We start from the raw sequence: 25369 nt of genomic DNA, 5'->3' as shown, positions 1-25369 counted from the left end.
ACTTGCATTCAACTACACATAGTGCCATGAAAACTAGAAGTAAAGAGTAGTGACAGGAGCTAGGAAGTCAGAAAGCATACATCTTGGATAAAGGGAAGGCTAAAAGATTAGATGACATACATAGGAAAGGTGGGAACTATGTGATTCTGGAATGAGCCACATGATAGAAGGAGTGAGACCAAAGCGTGAGGATCAAACAGGATAGCCTAATATAGGTATGTGGCTATATTAGTTATCTGTTGCTTTGTCACAATTATACCTCAAACCTTGGTGGCTTAAAATAACAATAACATTATCCCACAATTCCTGTGGGTAGAGAATTAAGAGTGGCTCAGCTAGGTGGTTCTGTTTTAGGGGTCTCATGAGGTTAAGGTGTTAGCTGGTGCTGCAGTCATCTAAAGGCTTGACTGGGGCTGGAGGATCCACAAGAGTGACAAACTGGTGCTGGGTGTTGGCAAGAGGCTTCACTTTGTCTCCTCCTGGGCTTCTCCAAAAGCCTGCTTGTGTTGCCTCATGACATGGTGGCTGAATTCCCTCCAAGTTGGCAAGCCAAGAGAGCAAGGTGGAAACTGCAGTGTTTTTTATGACCTAACATTGAAAGTCACTATCATCACTTTTGCCACATTCTGTTCTTTAGAACCAAGTCACTAAGTCCAGTCCAAGTTCAAAGGGAGAGGAATTAGGCTTCACTTTTTAAAGGGAGACACTTCATTAGCCTCCTCAACTCAGCAGGACTCTGTTTGAGCTCCAGCTTCCTACATTGCAAGAAGGAAACTCTCCCTAGGCGGAGAGCTAAATGATCATGGAAGTTACTTCAGGGATCAATGTCTTGTGTTGCCTGTTTTCCAATCCCTGGAAATAGTAGTTGCATAGGTTTTTTTTTTTTTTAATTCCAATTCTATAGTTATTTACAACAGGCATGCTAATTTGTTCCAGTTGTTGGTATATCAGGCATAATAATAATCTTTCTGATGAGGAAGGATGAATTTTATTTTTACTGAGGATTCTTACTTCAATTTTCCACAGGATTTAGTTTACCTTTGCCCATATGGTAGCCATTTTAAATGTGTCAAGATCTGAAATAAAAGTTCTAATATAGTAGTTGTCTCTTAAGCTTAGTATTGTATATCATCACATTTGCTGTTAAATATTGCTTACTTTGTTTCTGTTCTTTCTATAACCTCAACAAGGTCTTTGGTAAATAGCGTTTAATAGAAATTACATTTGAATGCAAAATACATTATGTTCTTCCCACAAACTTAAAATCGCTTTTTCTTGAGTGGTTTAAATCAGCATTGCTATTTCTCTGATCTGGCATTTTAACTCAATTGCCTAGAAATTCTATTTGGAGAAGAGCTTATCTGACTCTGGCTTTTTTCAGGATCTGTGCTGTGCCTAAGCTGCTGTTATGTGCACATTTATATCCATGTTCTTTGTTATTTTTCTTTAGGATTCCACACACTTGAATTTTCTGACATCAGAACAAGCTCTGGCCGATTTTGCAAAGTTAATCAAACACTTGAAAAGAACAGTCCCAGGAGCTAAAAATCAACCTGTCATTGCCCTAGGGGGCTCTTACGGTGGCATGCTTGCAGCCTGGTTCAGGATGAAATATCCTCATATGGTGGTTGGGTAAATGCATTTATGTTTGACATGAACACTTCTTAATGATTGTCAAGGCAAATCTAGAGATTTGTTTTGGGTAAAACGTTCCATTCTATTGTACTGAGATTTCTAGTTTCTATCTCATTGAGTTCCATTATTTTTCTTACCATTTTTGTTCAGTATCAGTTTCAATTTTAGAACGTTAATTCACTGAGTTACATTTTTTTCTTTTTTTCCTTCTTTGTTTTTCTTACTGTTTAGAGCTCTTGCATCCTCTGCCCCCATCTGGCAGTTTGAGGATTTGGTACCTTGTGGTGTATTTATGGAGATTGTAACTGCAGATTTTAGGAAAAGTGGCCCAAATTGTTCAGAGAGCATCCGCAGGTCCTGGGATGCCATTAGACGACTCACAAGTACGGGTAAGCTTTAAATAAAACAATAGAATCATGGATTTTTTAATCTTTCACTTGTTAAATTCAACACTTCCCACTTCTTTAGTAAGCTTTTTATTTAAGTATAACATACAGAAAGGCACACAAATTAAAGTACATAGCTTGATGAACTTTCACAAAGGAAATACGTGGCATAATCAGCATCCAGATCAAGAAATCCTCTCGTGCCCTTCCTAGTCACTACCTCTGCACCTCCCGGGCTAATCATTCTCCTAATTTCTAGAATCATAGATTAATTTTGCTCTTGAATTTTTTAGTAATTGGAATTGCATACTGTGTATTTTTTTGTCTACTGTCTTTTGCTCAATGCTGTGTTTGTTGGCTACATCCATTTGTTTTATTTAGCTGTAGTTTATGCATTCTCGTTGCTCTATAGTGTTCCATTTGTTTGTTTATTTATTCTAATGGTATCTTTAAAGGGGGAATAATTCTGGTAAGCTCCACGAGGATAGGCAACTTGTCTATTATGGGATTATCCAGTTGCTCTAAAAATATTTTGTTGAATGTTGAAAAAGTATTCTTGAAGATATGGTAGAAGGTTGAGTTTTCTAAAATACCAAGTGAAGAATAAATGATCTGCAAAGCCTTCTGTTGAGTAGTGCCTTTTATATTCTAACAATGTGATTCTTTTCTCAGGCCCTGGCTTGCATTGGCTTTCTGAAGCCCTTCACTTATGCAGCCCATTAACAAATTCTCAGGATGTCGAACACTTGAAAGACTGGATCACTGAAACCTGGGTAAATCTGGCAATGGTGGACTACCCTTACGAGTCTAACTTTTTACAGCCTTTGCCTGCTTGGCCAATCAAGGTAAGAGGAAAATGTCCTTTCATTACTTTTAATAACGTATTTCTCATTTTTGTGTGTGTATTCTCTGACTTTCAGCATCAGAGGAAGTCCCAGTGACATAAGGGCTCTGGAGTTAGTCAGTCTTGGCTGGAATCCTGGCTTCTGTCACTTTCTGGTTCCTCAACCTTGGGCATGTTACTTAATTGTTCTGAACCTCAGTTTCCTCATTTGAATAATGGAGATAAAATGTGTAGGTTACAGAGTTATATGAATTAGAAATAAAACCAGTAGTTGCTGTTAATGGAATAATTACTCTGTACCAAGTCCCGTACTGTACACTTTGCATACACAAGTTATTTAATCTTTGTGATATATGTAAGACACATAGAGCTATGTAATACACGGTCAATGCTTAATAAGTGGCAACTGTATTTAGTCAACTGCTAACACATTCTAAGTGCTACACACATCATAAATGGGTGATCCCCATGCAGCAAGGTGGAGTGGAAAGAGCACTGACTTGCATCCTGAAGGCGAAGGTCTGATCCAGAACTACCATTTACTAGCTGTGCAATCTTGAGCAAGGCACTCTTCTTCCCCAAGCCTCCACATCTTCCTCTGCAGAACGAGATAACGATACGTACATACTTGATAGGGTTTATTTTCTGAGGATCAAATAAAATATTGGAAGTGAAAACACTCTGGAAAGTGTAAAGACACATTACACCATAAATTTTAGGGTTCTTTTCATGCCAAAATTGTTTATTGTGTAGGCTCTTGTTAAGCATTCCTTTGTAAAGACCAGTCCTCTTAATTTTAAAAACAAAGGCTGGCCGACCAATCAGGCAAGAAAAAGGAATAAAAGGAATCCAAATAGGGAGGGAAGAAGTGAAACTCTCGCTGTTTGCAGACGACATGATCTTATATATAGAAAACCCCAAAGAATCCATTGGAAAACTGTTAGAAGTAATCAGCAACTACAGCAAAGTTGCAGGGTATAAAATCAATTTGCATAAATCAGTAGCATTTGTATACTCCAGTAATGAACCAACAGAAAAAGAACTCAAGAATACAATACCATTCACAATCGCAACAAAAAGAATAAAATACCTTGGGGTAAATTTAACTAAGGAAGTGAAGGACCTATATAATGAAAATTACAAGGCCTTTCTGAGAGAATTGGATGACGACATAAGGAGATGGAAGGACATTCCATGTACATGGATTGGAAGAATAAACATAGTTAAAATGTCCGTTCTACCTAAAGCAATCTACAGATTCAATGCCATCCCAATCAGAATCCCAATGACATTCTTTACAGAATTAGAACAAAGAATCCTAAAATTCATATGGGGCAACAAAAGACCCCGAATTTCTAAAGCAATCCTGAGAAAAAAGAACAAAACGGGAGGCATCACAATCCCTGACTTCAAAACATACTACAAAGCTACAGTAATCAAAACAGCATGGTACTGGTACAAAAACAGGTGCACAGATCAATGGAACAGAATTGAAAGCCCAGAAATAAAACCACACATCTATGGACAGCTTATCTTTGACAAAGGAGCTGAGGGCATACAATGGAGAAAAAAAGGTCTTTTCAACAAATGGTGCTGGGAAAACTGGAAAGCCACATGCAAAAGAATGAAAATTGACCATTCTTTTTCACCATTCACCAAAATAAACTCAAAATGGATTAAAGATCTAAAGGTGAGACCTGAAACCATAAGGCTTCTGGAAGAAAACGTAGGCAGTACACTCTTTGACATCAGTAGTAAAAGGATCTTTTCGGACACCATGCCTTCTCAGAGAAGGGAAACAATAGAAAGAATAAACAAATGGGACTTCATCAGATTAAAGAGCTTCTTCAAGGCAAATGAAAACAGGATTGAAACAAAAAAAAAATCCACTAACTGGGAAAAAATATTTGCAAGTCATATATCTGACAAAGGCTTAATATCCATAATATATAAAGAACTCTCGCAACTCAACCACAAAACATCAAACAACCCAATCAAAAAATGGGCTGGAGACATGAACAGACATTTCTCCAAAGAAGATATACTGATGGCCAATAGGCACATGAAAAGATGCTCATCATCGCTGATCATCAGGGAAATGCAAATCAAAACTACACTAAGATATCACCTTACACCTGTTAGAATCACAAAAGTATCTAAAACTAATAGCAACAAATGTTGGAGAGGTTGCGGAGAAAAAGGAACCCTCATACACTGCTGGTGGGAATGCAAACTGGTGCAGCCACTATGGAAAACAGTATGGAGATTCCTCAAAAAATTAAAAATAGAACTACCATACGATCCAGCCATCCCATTACTGGGTATTTATCCAAAGAGCCTGAAGTCAGCAATCCCAAAAGTCCTGTGCACCCCAATGTTTATTGCAGCACTGTTTACAATAGCCAAGACATGGAAGCAACCTAACTGCCCATCAACAGATGAATTGATAAAGAAGATGTGGTACATATATACAATGGAATACTACTCAGCTGCAAAACAGAACAAAATCATTCCATTTGCAATAACATGGATGGACCTTGAGAGAATTATGTTAAGTGAAATAAGCCAGTGAGAGAAAGATAATCTGTGTATGACTCCACTCATATGAGGAATTTAAAACTATGGACCAAGAACAGTTTAGTGGATACCAGGGGAAAGGTGGGGTGGGGGGTGGGCACAAAGGGTGAAGTGGTGCACCTACAACATGACTGACAAACATTAATGTACAATTGAAATTTCACAAGATTGTAACCTATCAATAACTCAATAAAAAAAAAAAACACAAAGGCTGGCCAACTTGAAGGTAATTAAGTTTAGAGAATAAAACTGACTTTACAACTAGAATGAGTGCTAGAAATATAAATAGAATTGGTAATGAGAACTAGCTTTCAAAAGTACTTTTAATGTAGCTGTTCTTTTGAACCATTAAATGCACACCTTGCTTAAAACTCTGTAACCCAAATGGAACAAGGTCATTTGCTATTAGAGATGTTTTTCTGCATCCAAAAAGTAGAATGACTAGTGGGTGTCTTGCACATAGCAGGCCAAAGGTAAATGTGTATTTAATTAAATTGAATTTTGACAATACGAAGTTATTTAAAAGAGTGGCTGTCTTTCATGGAAAGAAAACCTGGATCAAAACAGTGAGAAAAAAGTAAATCAAAACCAGTTACTCTCCATAAATGTCCATGTGCTAATAACGCATTATCCTTCTATATTATTTTGCTATTTCCAAAGCACTTTCATATATACTATCTCATTTAATCCTCACAAAAATACTGTGGGAAAAAGAGGTATAATCCTAGTTTTATGGAGAGGATATTGAAGCTCCACTAATAGGTGGCAGAAGTGGGATTTGAACTTAGGTCTGCCATTGTTAAGAGAATTATGATCTTCTGCCACACTGTCCTGGATTAGGAGAAGACTTGACTGAAGGTTTGGGTGGATTCCTAGCCACAGTGTGATCGTTACCAGATTTAATGGTACTCTGTGTACAAAGTGAGAATTACCTTTGCATCTTTGTGCCCATTTGAAGAACAAATGACTCGTCAGATGATAAAAACATACAGGGAACTCCCCTGTTATTTAGAAGAGGGGTTGGCAGAGTATCTGTAAAGGACTAGAGGGTAAAGATTTTAGGCTTTGTGGGCTGTCCAGTTTGTGTCACAGTTACTCAGCTCTGCAGCTATAGCAAGAAGGTTGCCATAGACAATATATAAATGAATGAGGATGACTGTATTCCAGTAATACTTTATTTATAAAACAGGCAGTAGGCTGGATTTGGCCTGGGGGCTGTAGTTTGCCAACCCCCTGATTTAGAAAAAAAGCCAGAGGAATACAGCTTGATGTTGTTTTGTTTATGATTTTGAACAGTGAACAGTCTAACTTTGGTTTTCTCCCACTTCTTTAATGTTCCTTTTGAGATAGTTTGTGGTTGAGTCTTAAATGTAAATAAATATTCTGCCCTTTCTCTCTCCTAAATAAACAGTCAAAACCAATGGAGTATATCTCAAACATTTTGTCATCTGTTTTGATTTAGTGTAATCCTTCTTTTACCTTTTGTATGTATACATTATAAAAGTCTATTTTTAAGGCAAAATAACTTCGTGGCTTTGCCTCACAATCACCTTTTACTTCTTTTAGCCAGGACTAGTTCTTGTTGTTTTCTTCAGTCATTTCTTACTGACTTCATCCTTTCTTTTGACATATTAAGGAATTCTTGATTACTTATAATATATATATATGATTCTCTTTCCTGCCTACATCCCACTAAAAGTAATCTCTCTTTGCCTCTTGATTGAGAAACTTCCATTACCTACATCCATCTCCAGTTTCATCCTATCTGATTTCAGAATTTTTCCACGACATGTCTCCCTCTCAAACTTGTAGCTTCAGATCACTTTCTTTCACTGTTCATTCTTTTTCTCCTTTCTTGACCCCCTCTCTGTTCTCCCAGCCCACTAATCCCTGGAACACTACACAGTTGGGGACCGCTCTTTCACTTGGATAGTTCCATTTAACCAGGACTCCTCCTCCCTCTGATACACTTCCTCCTTTTTAAAGGGCTGACAAACAGCCGTCCTTTTCTGAGTCTGTAACTCAGGCTTAGGATGGTGATATAATATGTAGCAGTTGGGTTATGAAAAAAGCAGGTGATTTCCAATTCTTCCTGGACTGTGCACAGTTCTGAAGGATGCATAGGCAGCGACTGAATGCCATTTTCCGTGTCAACTCAAGTATCGTTCTTTTTAATTTGTCTTTGGTCTTTGCACGATCAGACTCCATTTGCTTTTGTTTACTGTTAACAGAAGCTGCAACATTCATGCAGAAATAATCATGGACTTGGCTGATAGAACACAAGGAAGAAGAGAAAAGGAAAATAGAAAATCCCTCTGTCATTTGACTGCTCTGTCAGCATAAAAACAACTAGACCTCTTTTTAGCTTAAAGAGCAGTTTTAAAGGATACTGTAGAGTTTGTTTATTTTGGAATCATTTTTTAGCTGATAGCTCACCAAATCTTTTGGCTTAGGCTTCTGAACATTCAGATAGATAGTGTGAAATAATAAGACATAAGGAGGAAAATCTCTTCCGTTTGTCTTGGTGTTTGATAATGTATGCGACCTCTCTGGGTGGTTTAAGCGGTTTAGGTGCATCCTATGAAAAGGGAGCTTTTAATGACAAAACTAATGTGATTATCTGAGTGAGTGTGAGAGGGGTATTGAAACCTTAGTGAAAGAAAATCTGTTAGAAAAGCTGAATGTATCTGCTTAATCCTTTCTCTAATGTGGATGGACCATACTCTCTGAGAGGAGATTGGTCTTTTTTTTTTAAACCTATCTTCTGTCCTCTTTCTTAAAAAAATTTTTTTTGCTTACTTTTTGTTTCTCTTATTCAAATGCTTATTCTCATAGGTAGAGGACACTTAAGCTTTTAAACAAATCATTATCTTTCTCTGGTGTACATGGGGTCAAAGGGCAGAACCTAAGTATTTGGGTGCAGAGCTGATGAATTTGGTACTAAGGTTGGAATGTTCTGCTATGTCCACAATTTCTAGACTCTTTAAAACCAGAATTATTAAAGTGGGCTTCTAATGTTCTTTTTCAGTTTTTCCTGAATGTTCACCTTCATTCTAGGAAATAGAAAGTGAATTAAATCAGTCAATTTTATGTGATTTTTGAGCCTCATATTACTCTACTGTTGGATTACATAATAAAAAAGTTTTATGATTTAATATTGCCACAGAATCCCTTCTACCTAAGTTTTTACCTAAAAGAAACTTAGAAGTATATAAAAACAATTTAAGAATAAAAACAATATTTGTTTAAAAAATTAAGCATGAGACTACAGGTATATTTAAGCACTCTTTGTGTTGTTATTTGTCTCTTACACTATAACCTCAAAGTTGAGGATGTGCAGTGTGGTGGTTACAAATGGAAGCTTCATAGTGAGTCTGCATTTGAATCTCAGCTCAGCCACTTTCCGGCTGTGTGGCTTTGGGCAAGTTTCTTAACCTCTCTGTGCTTTAATTTCCTTATCTGCAAAATGGGAATGATAGTAATTGTAACGTTTATTAGGGTCATTGTGAAGATTTAATAGAACCCAGTGTATAGTAAGCACTAAGTCAATGCTAGTTATATAATAATAATAACAGTAGCTGTTATTGTTATATAATATTAAGGAGACAGATTGTTATACCAGGACTTTGTTGCCAAAGTCTGGATTCAGAACCTATATTCATAGTTTTTAAATTGTGTATCTGTAGCCAGATGTGTCTGATCTTGTTTCCTCCTCTGTGAAATGGGGATGGTCATTATGTTTCTCCCCGAGTCATTGTAAGAAAGTACCTGACCTCAAGGAACATTCAGTATTTGTACTAGCAGCCTCAGCTGCCCCCGTATCAGTGAGTTTATGGCATAAGTAGGAATGCTATGCCTTATATAGAAATTGTTTAGAAGACTGTTTGTTAGTGTCCGCAAAATAAATAGAAAGTATAGTACAGGGGCTACTTCGGTGTTGAGTATTTTGTATGGAAGTGGTTGGCAGGGACTCTTTGCTTGTTGTCTGATTAGATCACAGCCCCTAAGTGAACAATCAACAGACCAAGTGCTTGCCCTCGTCAAGTGGGTAATAACTGCAAATTATCAGGCCTAAGCTGAGTATTATATGAGGTTGAACCAAATATACTGATATTTGACTGATTGGCTTATAAACATGGCAGTTTTACATAGTTAAACTTAACATTCACATAAATGTTTTGTGCATCTTACAGATCTTTAATAAAAGTACATGAATATCTCCTTTTGAATTACTGCAGTCTTTGAATAAGCATGGGAATAGGCATGGGAAAACTGAGGTTTTGCTAGTATGACTTCAGTATTTTTTGGAAAACTTCTTTCTTTGTTACCAGAAGTGTTAAGGAAATGCATAGAGATTCACAGAGATTGTGTTTTTTTATGCTAGAGGATGATTCATGGACTCACAGAATCTTTGAGTTAGAAAGTAACTTTAGAACCACCTAAAATGACAAAATTCCCTTAGTAAATTTGCAAATATTTTGCAAACAAGTTTTAAGTGCTATTTTTCAGGCCTTTTGTCTAGTGAACTGGTAGAATTACAAATTGGTGCTTCCTTTCTATAAGGCAGTTTCATAGGATGTATCAAAGCCCTTAAAAATATTTATTTCCTTTGAACCAGTAATTCCTCTAAGAATTTATCTCAAGAAAACAGTTAAGGGTATATGTAAAGATTTAGCCCCAAGGATATTTATTGTGACCTTACATGTAATAATGAAAGATTGGGAATGGTACAAATGGCCAATTGTTGGGGTTATTGAACTATTCCTTAACTCCCCATCCTGATTGCCCGCCTCAGGATTTTCTCATGTTGGTCAGTGTCCCTCCTAAAGTGTGATGCTCAGAACTGGATCCACTACTCCAAGGGTGCTCTGACTTCAGAGAGGACAGTAGGCTCAGGATTGCCCTTAATCTGGACATGGAATTTCCAACAGCAGTGGCCAAGTTTCTGACCATGATGTTCTCTTTGTGTAACTGGGGCTGCCGAAGCCCAAGAACTGTCAGCCGGTGCCAGTCCCCAGCCACGCTTGTATCTTTTAAGGAGTGACAGTAACTGCTATTTACAGAGATGGCTATTCATGAGGACTCCTTTTCTTTGCCTGACAGAGGCCCAGTGTTGTAGCTCTGAGAGGAGATCTGATGCCAGTGTGTGAGTCACACCTACTTGCTGCTATTCTTTTCTGGAGTTTTAGGCCACTTGTTAGTTACTGCACATCAGCTCCCCCTTTTCCACCCTGCCCAGCTTGCATTGTCACCCTGCCTCATCTACCATGCTGTGCTTGAGTGCTCTTCTCTGCGTTCCATGGGTCTGCTTCGTAGCTTTATGCTGCACTTTGAAGGAACTGTGTCCACTGTTGGTGTCCACATTCAGGAAAGTGCTGATCAACTGTTGGCAATAGATAGTTTAATAAATTCTGTGATTGGTTCTTGATTTCCATATTTTCTTGAGTATTTCTCATTGGCAGACTTCTTAGGAACATTTTCTGTGAAGATTGCTATGCAGTTAGGCATTTTTTTGATTTACCACGAATACTCAAGAGTTGTCAGAGTGTAAAACACTGTATTGCCTTTTATCTTCAACTTGCATTTCCTTATTGCTTTAGGCTTTATAGTTTGTGAAGTTCTCAGTTTAGCTCAATTCTGTTTCTTTATGTGTACTCTAAGCCCTATACCCCCCCATATTCTTATGACCTAACAATTACTTCTTTAAGGCATCTCCAGTTATTTGGACATCTTCATTTCTGACTTTTCTCACTCAGCATTTCCAGAAATTTATTGAGAATAATGCACACTCTGTCTCCCTTTTGGAAAGTCATGTTGCAGTTTAGCTCTGAGAAATCCTGCAGTCAAGAGAACTGTCCCCATTTGCTAATAGATTTCCTAAAATTATTTTGCTGTGAAACCTTTTTTTCACAAAGTACCATAGAAATATTGTTGTGCCGAACACATTTGGGGAGAGGCATTGAATTTTCCCTGTGACTCACTTTCTCTGTCTTTTCAAGCTTCCCTTTTTTTCAGGAAGGTGTTGCTGGAAGCTGATCCTAAGCAAAACTGTGAAGAGAGGCTGGATTTGCTTATGGTCGCTCACCTTCTCTCTCAGTGTCCTCTTTTCCTGACTGGGAGCACATCCTCAGCCCAGGCTTGTTGCTCCTGCTGCCCAGAATCTTTCTCTGAAGTGAGGGTAACTGGGCTCTTTCTTTCCTGTCTCCTTCTTCTCTGGACTTATCTCTTTTTTGTCAGAACTTGCCTGTTGTATATATCTTTTCCATGTGAAATGAGAAAGGACCAGATCACTGAATTTGTGTCAAGATGTTAATAGAGGAAGCAAACCTAATGTGTTTGCCTTGCCATTTGGGCTATTTGCAGTTTTACAAGGGGATATTACCTAAGCTGTGTAGCATAATGGAAAAGATGTATATTTCAAAACCAGAGAGACTTGGAGTTGAAGGTAGGTCCTACCATTTACTAGCTGGATGACCTTGAATAAAGTGATTTAACCTAAGAATCAATTTCTTCATGTAAATAGTGAGCAATAATATATCTGATAGGCTTGTTTGAGGATTAAATGATGTGACGGTTGTAAACCCAGAGCACAATGATCAGTAGCTGTTGTTGTTGTTGTTATTCAGTTATGATTCCATTGCCTGTGATTTTTTTCCCCATTTTGTTGTGAAAAATTTCAAACACAGAAAAGTTGAAATAATTGGATAGTGAACACTCATAAACCTACCACTTAAATTCTATAAATAATATTTTTCTATATTTGACATCACATATATATTTACCTATTCATCCTTCTATCTATCCTTCATTCCTTCTTTTTTTTAAATACATTTCAAAGTAAGTTGCAGACATCAATACACTTCCTCCTAAATACTTTAGCTTTAACATCATTAGCTAGAGTTCAATATTTGTGTATGATATTTTTTGAGGTAAAATTTACATATAGTGAAATGCACAGATTGTAAGTGTACTTTTTGTTGTGTAACCCAGACCCCTATGAATATATAGAATATTTCCGTACCCCTGAAAGTTCCCCATGCCCCTGTGTAGTCACTGCCTTCACTCCCAACCTTGAGTATTGCCTGGGATTTTTAGTACTAGAATTTCAGGCACTGATTATAGTCTAGTGACTGGAGTATCAGGGAGCTGGGGAGCTGTCTGATGTGCTTCTTATCACACACCACAGATGTTGGAGCTTGGTGTAGTTTTTCCATAAGAAATTTTATAAATTTTGTATTTTCATAAAAATTTAATCATTGATTCAGTAAACAGTTAGTTGCCCGGTACTTTGCTAAGTGCTGAGGGAAACATTCTGGAATGAAATGAGCGCAGTACAGTGTTGTAGGAGCTCTGATAGAAATAGGCACAGAGTATAGTGGAGGCACAAAGAAGGGAGTGATTTAGGTTTCCCAACTTGAGGGCATAGACAACAATGGCCTCATAGAGAAGATGATACTTGAGCTGAGTTTTGTGAAAGATGGGTTGGTGTTTGCCAGACATTAGTCGAATGGGAGAGCAGGAAAAGGGCATTCCAGGCTAAGCAGAGGCACAGAGGAGGGAAGGAGCTCCGTGTGGGGGAAATGGTTTTACTAGGCTAGAGCAAAGGCTGCAGACGATGAGGCTAGAGTGGTAGGTAAGGAGGACTTTGCATACCATGCGGGTAATTTTGGTTTACTTCTAGAGTGTGGGGAGTAATTTAAAAGGTTTATTCATTTATGAAGGGGATTATACTCAAGAGATAGAAGTTGTCAAGCAATGGAGTTAGATGCTTTAGATTGTTTTATGATCAAATCAAAATCATATTTTTTCTTTGTTTTATAAAATTTTGATTTTATATTTATAATCTGACTTTTCCCCCTTTTCTCTCTCTAAAATGACAGGTAGTATGCCAGTATTTGAAAAATCCCAATGTATCTGATCCACAGTTGCTGCAGAATATTTTCCAAGCTCTGAATGTATATTACAATTATTCAGGCCAGGTGAAATGCCTGAATATGTCAGAGACAGCAACTAGAAGTCTGGGATCCCTGGGTTGGAGCTATCAGGTAAGTGTGTGTAATTCCCCTAAGTGGAACTTCCTTTTCACTGATAATGGTTGTGCTGTAACAGAGAGTTCACAAGATTTTGTCATCTAACCTGGATTCAGATCTGGGCTCTGTTACTTTATGCTGTGAGACCGTGGATAAATTTCCTCATTCATTCATTTGTTCATTCATGTATTTAATCACTACCAAATATATTCTGAGTACTTACCAGGTGTCAGGCACCCTTCTAGGTTCCAAAGAAACAAAGATAAATAAGATGTGATCTCGCCATCAAATATAGCTTGGTGAAAAAGATAGATAACCAAACTAATATTACAATAGATCTTGAGAAGTCCTATAAAGGAAGCATTTTATGGACACATAAAAGAAGGGGGGGTCTACCTTGACTTTTTCTGAGCCTTCGTTCCTTTATCTGTACAATGAGACTACTACTACTGCTAATACTTTCCTCCAGAGTTGTTTTGAGGATTAAATATGATAATAGATGTGAAAGAAAGCAGTTTACAAAGAAGGAATATATGGCCTTAACTTCTGTGACTTTTCATCCAAGCCTTTCCAGGAATAATGAGAGGTGGAATGGCATAGAGGTAAAGAGGAAGGGCTCTGAAGCCAGACTGCCTGAGTTCAAACCCTGGCTTTGCTACTTACTACCTATATGACCTTGAACAATTTATCTAACTTCTCTGTGCTTCATTTTATCATTGGATTCTCTCCTGATTTCTTTTTTCAGGCTTGCACAGAAATGGTCATGCCCTTTTGTACTAATGGTATTGATGACATGTTTGAACCTCACTCATGGAACTTGAAGGAATTTTCTGATGACTGTTTTAAACAGTGGGGTGTGAGACCAAGACCTTCCTGGATCACTACTATGTATGGAGGCAAAAACATCAGTTCACACACCAACATCATTTTCAGGTGAGTTTTTGCTGGTCTAGAGAAAAACTTTGGTTGATGGAGAGGTTTGTAGAATAGCTGAGAAAATAGAACCGGGAAAATGCTGGATAATAAAACAGCATAGAATACAACACTAGTATCCATCATGTTTTCCTACCCTTTGAAAGACAGAGGATGCTGAGAAGAGATGTGATTTTATACTGTATTACCAACATGCTTAAAGGTTTAAAAACAACAGTGACAAAATTAAAGTATTTAAAAAAAGTCTCTCCACAAAATGAAGCATCATTTCTTCTCAATTTGCTTTGCTTTCGTTATTGTTGTATTTATAATAAACATTTTTGGTATTTATTCAATGAATGCTTTTGAAGTGCCCACTCTGTTGTGTTCCAGGTGCTATATGAGGCACTTTAAATAAATCACCTAACTGAATCCTCACAACCCTGTGAAGTAGTGGTATATTATAGTTCCTTTTTACTGAGGAGGAAAGTGAAGGTCACGGTGCTCAGTCACTTGCCAAAGTTCATCCAGCTTTGTTTTAGTTACTAAGTGATGAAAGCTAGATTTCAACCTTGGCTTGTCTGACTGCAAAACCCGTGTTTGTTCTTCTAGGTTACACTGCTCCTTTAGGAGTGGCATATTTGATACTGTTTCACATCGGAGTTAACTGAGTAGACTCTATGTATATCTGATTACGACTTCAAAATTTCTAGGTTTTAGCTTGAACATTAGCTTATCAGCTATTAAGATAGCAACGAGTTTATTAAAAAATTTCCCCATATCTGTATCGAAATAGTAGAGAGATCTCATACATTGCCTCTTAACCTGGAGCTACTGTTGAAATTTTAAGTCTCATTCTTTTAAGAGCTGCTCTAAGCAAGAGTCAAATGTGGCTTTGCGGACATGGCCCCATAGCTTTTAGAAGTGAGGAGTGCTGTTCTGACTGAAGGATCATTCTCTGGGTTTAGGCTGGTGGCTCTGCCTGCTTTGCAAAAGGGCCTCTGTCTTATTGGATTCATGCTGTTTTCTCACCCAGCAGGGTGCCTGCCCCAAATAAAATGTGAGACACTTTAATGGAAAACTTAAAGATTCTTTTTGTTTAATTTCCTTAAATTGTTTTTCTTGTCCTCAGTAGGATTCCTCAAAACTGTGCTCTTCAGCTCAGCCTTATAAAGTGACATTTGAGCAAATAAATCTATTTAGGGTATTTAAGGAAACTGCCAAAATAGGGTGTTTGAAATCAGGAAAGTGTGAAAGGACTGAAAAAGGCTTAAATACAAGCCTTAGGTCTCTAAGCTCATCTTTGTTCCGTCAGAGGAGGAAGTACTTTGTCAATTTCTTGTTTTTCTTTTTTTTTAAAGATTGGCACCTGAACTAAGATCTGTTGCCAATCTTCTTTTTTTTTCTTCTTCTTCTCCTTCTCCCAAAGCCCCCCAGTACATAGGTGTATATTCTAGTTGTGAGTGCCCCTGGTTGTGCTGTGTGGGACGCTGCCTCAACATGGTCTGCTGAGCAGTGCTATGTCTGCACCCAGGATCTGAACTGGCGAAACCCCGGGCTGCCAAAGTGGAGCGCACGAACTTAACCACTCTGCCGTGGGGCTGGCCCGTCTTGTTTTTGTTTAGGAGCTTATCTCTACATAGTATTTTTATGGAATTCTGTAGCATGCTGACGCTTTAAGCTCATCTTCCTTGCTTTGACCTTACAAAACTGAAGTTCAAGTTGAACTATAAAGTGGGGTCTTTAAATTCTTGTTGTATGAAGGTTTTAATATATGAGTTTTTGTCAAATACGTTGTCCTTTTTTATTGGATTCAATTGTTATAGATAAATATTTTAGTTATTGATTTGTCTTATATTATTTTCCTCTTGCTATCAAAATAACCATCATCGTCATCATTGGGTATGGGGACACATTTTATGAGAAAAGTTTGGGGAATAGAACTGAAGCCAGTAGGTGGAAATTACAGCTCAGTGTTAAAAAATTTTTAGCTCAGTGTAAGAAAGGACTTTCTAACAGAGCTGTTGTTACATGCTGTCAAGTCAGCTCCAACTCCTGGTGACCCTATGAATGAGTGATGTCCACAAGGTCCTGTCCTCAACAGCCCTACCCAGCTTTTGTAGGCTCATGCCTATGGCTTCCTTTATGGAGGCAGTCCATCTCATACAGAGCTGTGCGAAGGTAAAATGAGCTGTCTTAAGTAAAATTACTTAAGCTCATTGATCTTCGGTTTTCTCTCTGTAAAATGAGAATAGTAATAATGCTCATCCTATAGAGTTGTTGTGATGCTTAAAAGAGTTAACCCAGTGAAATACTTGGCTGAGACCTGGCAAATGTATATACTCAAAAAATATGTTTTGAATGAATAAATAAAAGTACATGCTCTGCCTTGCATTTTATGTTCTAGCCACAGGAAACTATTTGTCCTTGAATGTCCTGTTCCTTCTTCTTTTTCTCTTTTTCTTAAGACTCAGGCATCCTCCAAGAAACCTTGCCTGACTCCTCCAGGGAGGTTAGGTTTCCCCTACTCCCTTAGCTCCCCTGGGGTCTGTGACTGTCACTTAGCATTCTGTGTGGAAATTATCTGTTCCTGTTTCTGTCTGCTCCATGAGATTGTGAACTTCTCCAATGGCAGAGACTTTGTCTTAATCATCTTTATGCTGTAGCAACTGCTACAGTGACTGGCGCATAATGGATGCTCCATAAATGTGTGTGTTGATAAGGATGAGGATTGAAATACAAAGCTCAGGAAGGCTTCAGAGGCATGTGAAAGTTTAAAGGCAGGACTATGTGAAGATGCTGGTTTATCTTTTTGCAGTGGCAAGTCAACTTTTAAGTTATTTAAAAATTCAAAATTCTCCTGTGTTTCTGAAGAAAGCGTGTTCCCAAAGTAAAGGAGCAGCCTCAGGTGTCTGTACTGTCTACTTAGTGGCTACCAGTTAGAAAACATTTCTGGTCGATGAGAAAGAAATGTCCAAGAAACCGTGTAGAAAGTATCTTTATGTTCATGCTTCTCTCCCTAGGTTGCCTCACGCAAATCTAAGTGTGAGTGCTTTTCCGATTGGCAAGATCACACTGTAATGGTTGGAGTGGAGACTTGCCTGTTAGGAGCTTGGACTTTGAAGGCAGGGACACCTGGGTGCTGTTTTGCTTCTTCACCGAATTAGCTGCATGGCCTTAGGCCAAATTACTGATTTATATCAATTAGAAATGATGACTACCTAACAGGGTTATTTCAAGGAGTAGATAGATTATCATGGAAGTGAACACTATGGGGTCAGAGATTTTGTCTGTTGGTACTGAATCTCCTATGCCTGATTAGTGCCTGACACATATTAGGCATACAGTAAATATTTATTGAATGAATGAAGGCTTAATAAATTGTAGCTATTAATAGTTCCATTTCAGCAGTTTTTTAAGTTCCACAGTGGTTTTGTTGGAAAGAATTACTTTTTTCTCTCGACTCCAATTGGTTAGAAATTATCTTGCCAATGGTCCTTCTCAGTTATTTAAATATAAATCCAAAAGGGAGTCCCTGAGAAGCTGGTTAGTTTAACATTTCTCAGGCAAATTGATTGTTGCCAGCAATTAAGTGAGGCTAGCTGTAGGGAATTTTATCTAGGCATCTAGATTCTCTCATGAAAGCCAGTATTTTTTTTTTTTTTTTGTAAATTTCCCAGTGACTGGTTTAGCTTTCACAAAGTCCAGGACCAAGAAATTCAAGTCCATGTGCATCTTAGGTCTCTCAGCAACTCCAAACACTGTTGCTAAGCCACTAGGCTGATTCAGATGACCTTTTAAATCAAATGCAGTTTGCTTATTATGTAGCTGTTGGGATGGCTTTTTTGTTTTGCAAATAATGGAGTTTCCTATCTCGGTTGGTCCTGTCAAATTGGAATAATGATAAAGGCTATTTATTTGTTCACTTAAGAGAATTCAACCCCTCGTGTAGTTTACTTTAAAAACTTGTCTGGTGGTTGAAAACTAAGGATCCTGTTTTGCATGTGAGTTTTCCCTTTTGTTTTTAACAAAGCCAAAAAAGTAAATTTTTGGAGTGATTTTTTTTCAAGAATGATGTTAAGTTACAATTGAATTGTTTTTGTAAAGAAAATTGTGAAAATAGAACAGGGAATTTAAACTTGTATTTCAAACACACATATATTTAATGTAACTAAATGATTATTTTCTCATTTAATTTGTACATTTACCTAGAAAAAATGGATTGCATTAGTTTTCTGAGCAAATTTCTATGGGGATTGCTTTCACATCTCTTTCCATGATTCATTTACCTCTCAGAAGTCCTAACAGTTTTCTTGCTTACAGGATATAATAAGAGTTATAATAATACTGCACATTGGTGTGGTATTTTATAGTTTATACCATAATATTTTATGGTTTATACCTTACCACATATATTATTTAACTTGGGTCTCATAATATCTCTTTGTGGGTGAGGCATTATCTTTAAAAAATTTTAGGGGGTAATATACATGGGAATTGAGGTTCAAAGAGGTCAGGTGACTTACCCAAAGTCATGTGACTTGTAAGGGAGTAAAACTTAAATCTGCTGACCCGCTCGTTGTTCTTGTCACTACTACACAGCTAAAGGTCAGTCTTTCTATATTTATATTAATCATTTATATCATCTGCTTTCCTATGTAAAAAGTACTGAAGTGATTTACGTGTTCCTGAACTTGCATACATGTATTTAGAGACCTTTTTTTGTGTAGGGCATCTGGTATAAGGCCACGGACAACTAGGCACTTAACATTCTTTTTTCATTCATTCACTAAATATTTGTGTGGCTCCTACTGTGTGCCAGGCACTGAGGATACAGTAATAAACAAAATAGACAAAAATCCCTGCCCTTGAGGAGTTCTAGTTTGAGAGATAGCCAGTAAACAAGATAGCACCTATAAACACGTCAGAAGAAGTTAAGTGCTAAGGAGAAAAAATAAACCAGAGAAGAGGCCTATGAAATTTCTCGGAGCAGAGGGAGGTTTGAAATTTTAGATGTGACCAAGGAAGACCTTAGTAAGGGGTGACTTTTGAAAAATGATCTGGAAGAAGTGATACCAGCTCAACACAAGGTTGATGTAAGGGAAGCCATATTGTAGAAAAGAAACCATATTGTAATTTTGAATGACCTCTGATTAACCCAGTTGGATATGCACCCTCCAGGAGATATACATGCTCTGTAGATTTTATGGCCCCTCCCAGCTGCAATAAGTTGATAACTTTGTTCTTTTGAGTTCCTTGGGAATGTGATGACCCTGGGGAGAGATTCTATGCTGATAGCCATCATCAATGACAACTGAAAGATCTGGGTATACAGCATTGCTCTGGCCCTTGATACATAAGTAGTGAAACAAAAGATTACCAGAAACTAAGACCAGATATCTGCCCCTACCTGCAGACCAGATGCCTCACCCACCGAGAGACCAACCTCCTATATAACTGGCCTGTAGTCTTTGTTCTATAAGGTGGTTCTTTTGGACATTAGTCACCCGTCTTCGCCTTTGCTAGCAAGCTGTAATAAAACCCTTTCTTTCTTGCCACCTTACCTGTTGACTATTGGCATGTCTTGCAGCAGGCAGATGACCCCCCCTTGGGCGGTGACAGAAGCAGCTAGCTAGCCATGAGTTTGGTGAGGTAAGAACACTCCAGAGGAGTCAGCAAGGGCAAAGGCGTTGAGATGTAAATATCCCCAGCATGCCCTCCCTGGGTACAGTAAGGGGGTCAGTGAGGCTGGAGTGGAGTTAATGAGAGAGAGAATAGCAGGAGATGGAATCAGAGAGGCAGCAGAGGGTCCAGATCATGTAGAGACTTGTAGATCCTAGTGAGGATGTTGTTTTTAACTCTGAATGAGATGGGAAAACTTGAAGTGTCTTAGGCAGAGGAGTGACATAATCTGATTCACGTTTTAACAGGATAAAATTGGCTGCCCCGTTCATATTAGATTGTAGGGAAACAAGAGTAGAAGCAGGAAAATCAGTTAAAAGGCTGTTCAGTCTTGAGATAATGTTGATTTGGACTAGAGTGGTGGCAGCAGAGGTGGTGAGAAGTGTTCAAATTCTGGATATATTTCAATTTATGGCTGACTGGATTTGTTGACTGATTGGGTGTGAAAGAAAGAGAAGATTAAATAGTGACATCAAACTTTTTGGCTTGAGCCCACTAGAAGGATAGGGTTGCCATTAAAAGGGATTGGGAAGATAGTGGGAGGAGCTGGTTGGGAGTTGGGGAGTATCAAGAGCTCTGTTTTAGACCTGGTGAATTTGAGACATCTGGTTAGACTTCCATATAAAAATGTCAAATAGACAGTTGAGTTTGATTCTGAAGTTTAGGGGAAAGGTCCTAGCTAGAGATATTATTTGGTAGTCATCTGTGTATAGATTGTACTCATAGATGAGTGGGTTTTTTGTGATTATGCAAATTATGGGAATAATTTCATTTATCTGATAATGGGACCTTCAAGATTTGTTATTTCAGGCTTTGTAACAATATCAACAAAATGAAATGTGCATTATACAAATGTCAGAATACATGTAAAAATGTTCTGTAAGTGATTTCAAGTGATATGTAGATAAAGATAAACCAAGGAGAGCCATACAGGGAGAAAGTGATCTAATACCTGCCATGGGCCAGGTACTTAAATCCAGGTATTTCAGTCCCTATTTTATCCTGAGGAATTTAAGCTTCCATAAGTTTAGAAAGATGAGAGGCAGACCTGGGACTGGAACCCAGGTATGTCTGATCCCAAAGCTCATGCTCTTCTTACTCTGCACCACACAAGTCAAGAGGGTTTGTGCTGTTGATTTCCAATAGCAAGCATGTGTCTAAGCAATGCAGTGAAGTATAAAATTGAGCATTGGACTAGGGTTACAAGACCTGAGTTTCTCTCTCAGATTTGCCATTTCTGGCTGAATGATTTGGGCAAGGCTTTTAACTTCTCTGGGCATTAGTTTTCTCATCTATAAAGAAGTTGTAATTAAACCTTACCTCATAGGGTTGTTATAACGGTCAAATGTGAAAGGCTTTGTAAACTCTAAACCAGTCTCTGTATGTGTGGAGTTAATAATACTAGGGAGCAATTTGATTTACAATAACATCAAGAATAAAATACTTAGGAATAAGTTTAATAAAAGAAGTACAAGGCATGTACACCGAAAACTACAAAACATTGTTGGAATCAATGAAAGATGTAAATAAATGGAAAGACATTTCATGTTCTTGTGGAAATAGTAACAGTGTTAAGATGTCAATACTCCACAAATGGGTCTACAGATTCGGTGCAATCCCTATCAAAATCCCAGCTGGCTTTTTTATAGAAATTGACAAGCTGATCTTAAAATTCGTATAAAGACACAAGGGACCCAGAATAGCCAAAGCAATCTTGAAAAGGAGGAACAGGCTTGAGGAACTCATACTTCCTGGTTTCAAACTTACTTTAAAGCTGCCATAATCAATGCAGTGTGATACTGACAAAAAGAGACATATAGATCAGTGGAAGAGAACTGACAGTCTGAAGGTCAACCTTTATGTGTATGATCAATTGATTTTCAGACAAGAGTGCCAAGACAATTCATTGGGGAAAGAATAGTTTTTTCTAAGAAAAGGTCCTGGGAAAACTAAGTATTCACATGCAAAAGAATGAAGTTGGATCCCTGTTTCATATCATACAAAAAAATTAACTCAAAATGGATCAAATGATTTAATTGATAACCCAATTTAAAAATGGGCAAATATCTGAATAGACACTTTTTCAAAGATATACAAATAGCCAATCAGTACATGAAAAAATACTCAACACCATCAGTCATTTAGGAAATGGAAATCAAAACCATAATGAGACTGTTTCACACCTACATAGGATGGCTATAATCAAAACAACAGATAATAAGTATTGACGAGGATATAGAGAAATTGGAACCCTCATATGTTGCTGGTGGGAATGTAAATGATGCAGCCACTTTGGAAAACAATTTAGCAGTTCATCAAAAGTTAATTCACCATATATACCAGAAATTCCATTCGTAGGCATATACCTAAGAGAGATGAAAACATGCGTTCATACAAAAACATTGTACATGAATGTTCATAGGAGTGATATTCATAGCAACCAAAAAGTGGAAACAGCACAGGTGTGCATCTGATGAATGGATGAATAAAATGTGGCATATCCATACATGGAATATTATTTGGCCATAAAAAGGAATACTGTAGTGATACATGCTCCAACATGGATGAAACTTGAAAACATTATGCCAAAGTGAAAGAAGCCAATTACAAAAGACCACATATTGTATAATTCCATTTGTATGGCATAGAGACAGAAAGTAGATTAGTGGTAGCCTGGGGCTGAGAGTAATGGAGTGTGGAGGAGGGGAATGGAGATTGCCTGTCAATGAGTATGAATTTCTTTTTGGGGTGACGAAATGTTCTGAAATTGGTTGTGGTGATGATTACACAACTCTGAATATACTAAAAAACATTGAATTGTACATTTTAAATGGGAGAATTTTGTAGTAGGTGAATTATATCTCAGTAAAGCTATTAACAAATATTATTATGGATGCTGTCTGTGGTTTTATTGGTTTTTTACTCAGCTAAACTCAATAGCCTAGTTCAATGACTGATCTTGTTTACATCATTCTGAAATGTGTTGTGTGAACCAGCCAAGACTAATAACCTAATAGCATTGCCTTAACTGTGAAGCTAATACAAAATGAGAATGAGGATGTTTGAGTAATTTCCAAATTTTCTGATTCCAGATTCAGGGAAATTTTTTCATTTCTACCACATTGTTTTCCAAAGTACTGTACTAAGAGGGAAGTATTATTTAAAAAAAAAGTACGTGTTTTCTTTTTTTCTTTTAAGAGCTAAGAGATAATTAGCATTTTTAAATATGGGAACTTTTCTTTATCACTTTGATAGTTGGGTCCTAGGAAAGAAAGAAACCCGGTTGACTGAGGGACTCCAGTGAGCCTAACACTTGTGCTTATTAAGTACATCACATGTATCATCTGGTTTAACCCTTACAACAACCTTATGAGGTAGGCCTTGTTATCTCTATTGTACAGGTGAGGAAACTGAGTCAGATAACTTCTGTAAGATTATACGGCTTTGGAGTGATGAAGCCGGGATTGGAATTCAGGCTTCTAAGTTCCAAGTCCCAGTACAGTCTGGTTTGATTCATGAGGCGCCATCTTCAGTCTTCTCTTGTCCTGTTTCTTGTGCCTGGTTGCAGAAATATTTTAAAACTCCAATATGAAGCACCTTTCTATATGACAGATTAGATCCTCAGATCAAATCCTCAGGTTATAAGCTTATAATTTTAGATGTTATATATACAATAGATTTCTCCTATCTTATCTGGGTGTAGATATGGAAAACTAACAATCATATTTTTTTCTTTCCCTCACTTAGCAATGGTGACCTAGACCCCTGGTCAGGAGGTGGAGTAACTGAGAACGTCACAGACACCTTGGTTGCGATTACCATCCCAGAGGGGGCCCATCATCTAGATCTCCGAGCCAACAATGCCTTTGATCCCACGTCTGTGCTGTTAGCCCGCTCCCTGGAAGTTAGATACATGAAGCAGTGGATCAAAAATTTCTACGCCAGCCTGAGAAAGAAGCGCTGAGCAACTTTTGATCATTTTCAGTTTCTTTTATGTTGATTTCACTCACATTCCCATTCACTTTGGTTTTCTGCATGTAATTACTTTCCTTTGTTTATCAGTAGATGTGGCAAGGTGAAGGTTGAGATAGAAAAGAGGGTGATGGTGGCAACAGCAGCCATCCCACACCCCAGGTCCTCGCCATCTTTGTGCCACCTCCAGGAAGAATCTCTTTGTGACAGCTTTCCCACAGCATTAGTGGCCCTCACAACTGGAGCAGAGTTCCCAACTGCCTTTCGCAAGAGGGAGAGTCACTTCTTTTGTTTCTCTGAAAGCAGGATTTCTCTTCATTTTGAGGTTGAAGTTTCTTTGGCCCATTTGTCACTCTCCACCCCTGTCCTCCCAAAAGGAAAAGCTGAACATAGATAAAAATGATGTAATTGCAGCTGGTAGGAAGGATGTCCAATGCCAGTCCAGGAAATGGAAGCCATTTCTTTTGTACTTGATTTAATTGCTTTGAACTATGCTGTAAATAAAGAATAAGGCTGGACCTTATACCTGTGTGTTGCTTCTGAAGCTCACTCCAGCTGTTGAGAATGCTGTGCGCACTGGGCCTGGCTGTTTTTGGAAAGTCCTTTAATTTTCTCTCTTCTACTTGGCAGCTTTTCTTAGTTCTGGGATATTTGCCACTGTGGTACTGCCAGTAAGAAATCTGGCCTTTTTCTGCTCCATTTCTCTTTGTTTCTGAGGTCAGTTTTGTGGTAATTTGGTTTCACTTTACCAGTTTAGGAAAATGACTCTGTTTTGCTTTTCCTTTTACATCAGAGCAAGTTTTTATGTGCTATAGTCACTGATAATACTTCAGTAAGAAGCCTTGAAAAACTGATGAATCTCCTATTCAGAAGGTAGAATGCAGTTATGTTCGGCATTTTGTTTTTTAAATTTTATTTTCTGGTGGTTGCTGCTGCTGTCATTAAAGCCAGAAGTGTCAGGACACTAAGAGGCAGGTGCACGAGAACTTTTCTGTATGGCTTCCAAAAGACAAGCTGACTAATTCATGCAGGCAGCATATTTGACATTAATAAATGGCCGAGCTGTTCCTATTTCCAAGGGGTTGGCTTCTTTCAAGCAGTTCTTACACTGAGACTTTTCTTCAGAAGAGCTTTTCTAGGATAACAAATAGAGTTGGATCAAAACCTTTCAGGCGCACAGAGAGAGACTAACAGTTTCTACTCTGTTGAAAGATTTCTTCTCCCTTGTTTCTTTTTATTTTCTCTCAATAAATTTTTTTTCATCACCCAGCCTCGGGAACATTTTCTGTTTTTTAAAAACTGTACCTTGAGCTTGATCATTTCTAAAGCAT

The 25369-nt window shown here is 37.9% G+C and overlaps 1 protein-coding gene across 2 annotated transcripts in view; it reads left to right on the top strand.

Annotated features, from left to right (window-relative positions):
- The window catches only part of PRCP (prolylcarboxypeptidase), a 60667-nt gene extending 36106 nt beyond the window's left edge, over positions 1 to 24561 (top strand). For both annotated transcript variants that reach the window (XM_046637576.1, XM_046637575.1), the window contains exons 5-10: positions 1451 to 1632; positions 1867 to 2024; positions 2694 to 2866; positions 13323 to 13487; positions 14218 to 14405; positions 23814 to 24561. In XM_046637576.1, the coding sequence (XP_046493532.1) occupies positions 1451 to 1632; positions 1867 to 2024; positions 2694 to 2866; positions 13323 to 13487; positions 14218 to 14405; positions 23814 to 24030 (1083 nt within the window). In that variant the 3' untranslated portion in view covers positions 24031 to 24561. The remainder of the gene's footprint in view (positions 1 to 1450; positions 1633 to 1866; positions 2025 to 2693; positions 2867 to 13322; positions 13488 to 14217; positions 14406 to 23813) is intronic.
- The last annotated feature ends 808 nt before the right edge of the window (positions 24562 to 25369 follow it).

Source organism: Equus quagga, chromosome 14, assembly GCF_021613505.1.
Source record: "Equus quagga isolate Etosha38 chromosome 14, UCLA_HA_Equagga_1.0, whole genome shotgun sequence".
Lineage (NCBI taxonomy): Eukaryota > Metazoa > Chordata > Mammalia > Perissodactyla > Equidae > Equus > Equus quagga.
The sequence above is the reverse complement of the archived record's forward strand: the minus strand, read 5'-3'. Positions and strand labels throughout refer to the sequence as shown.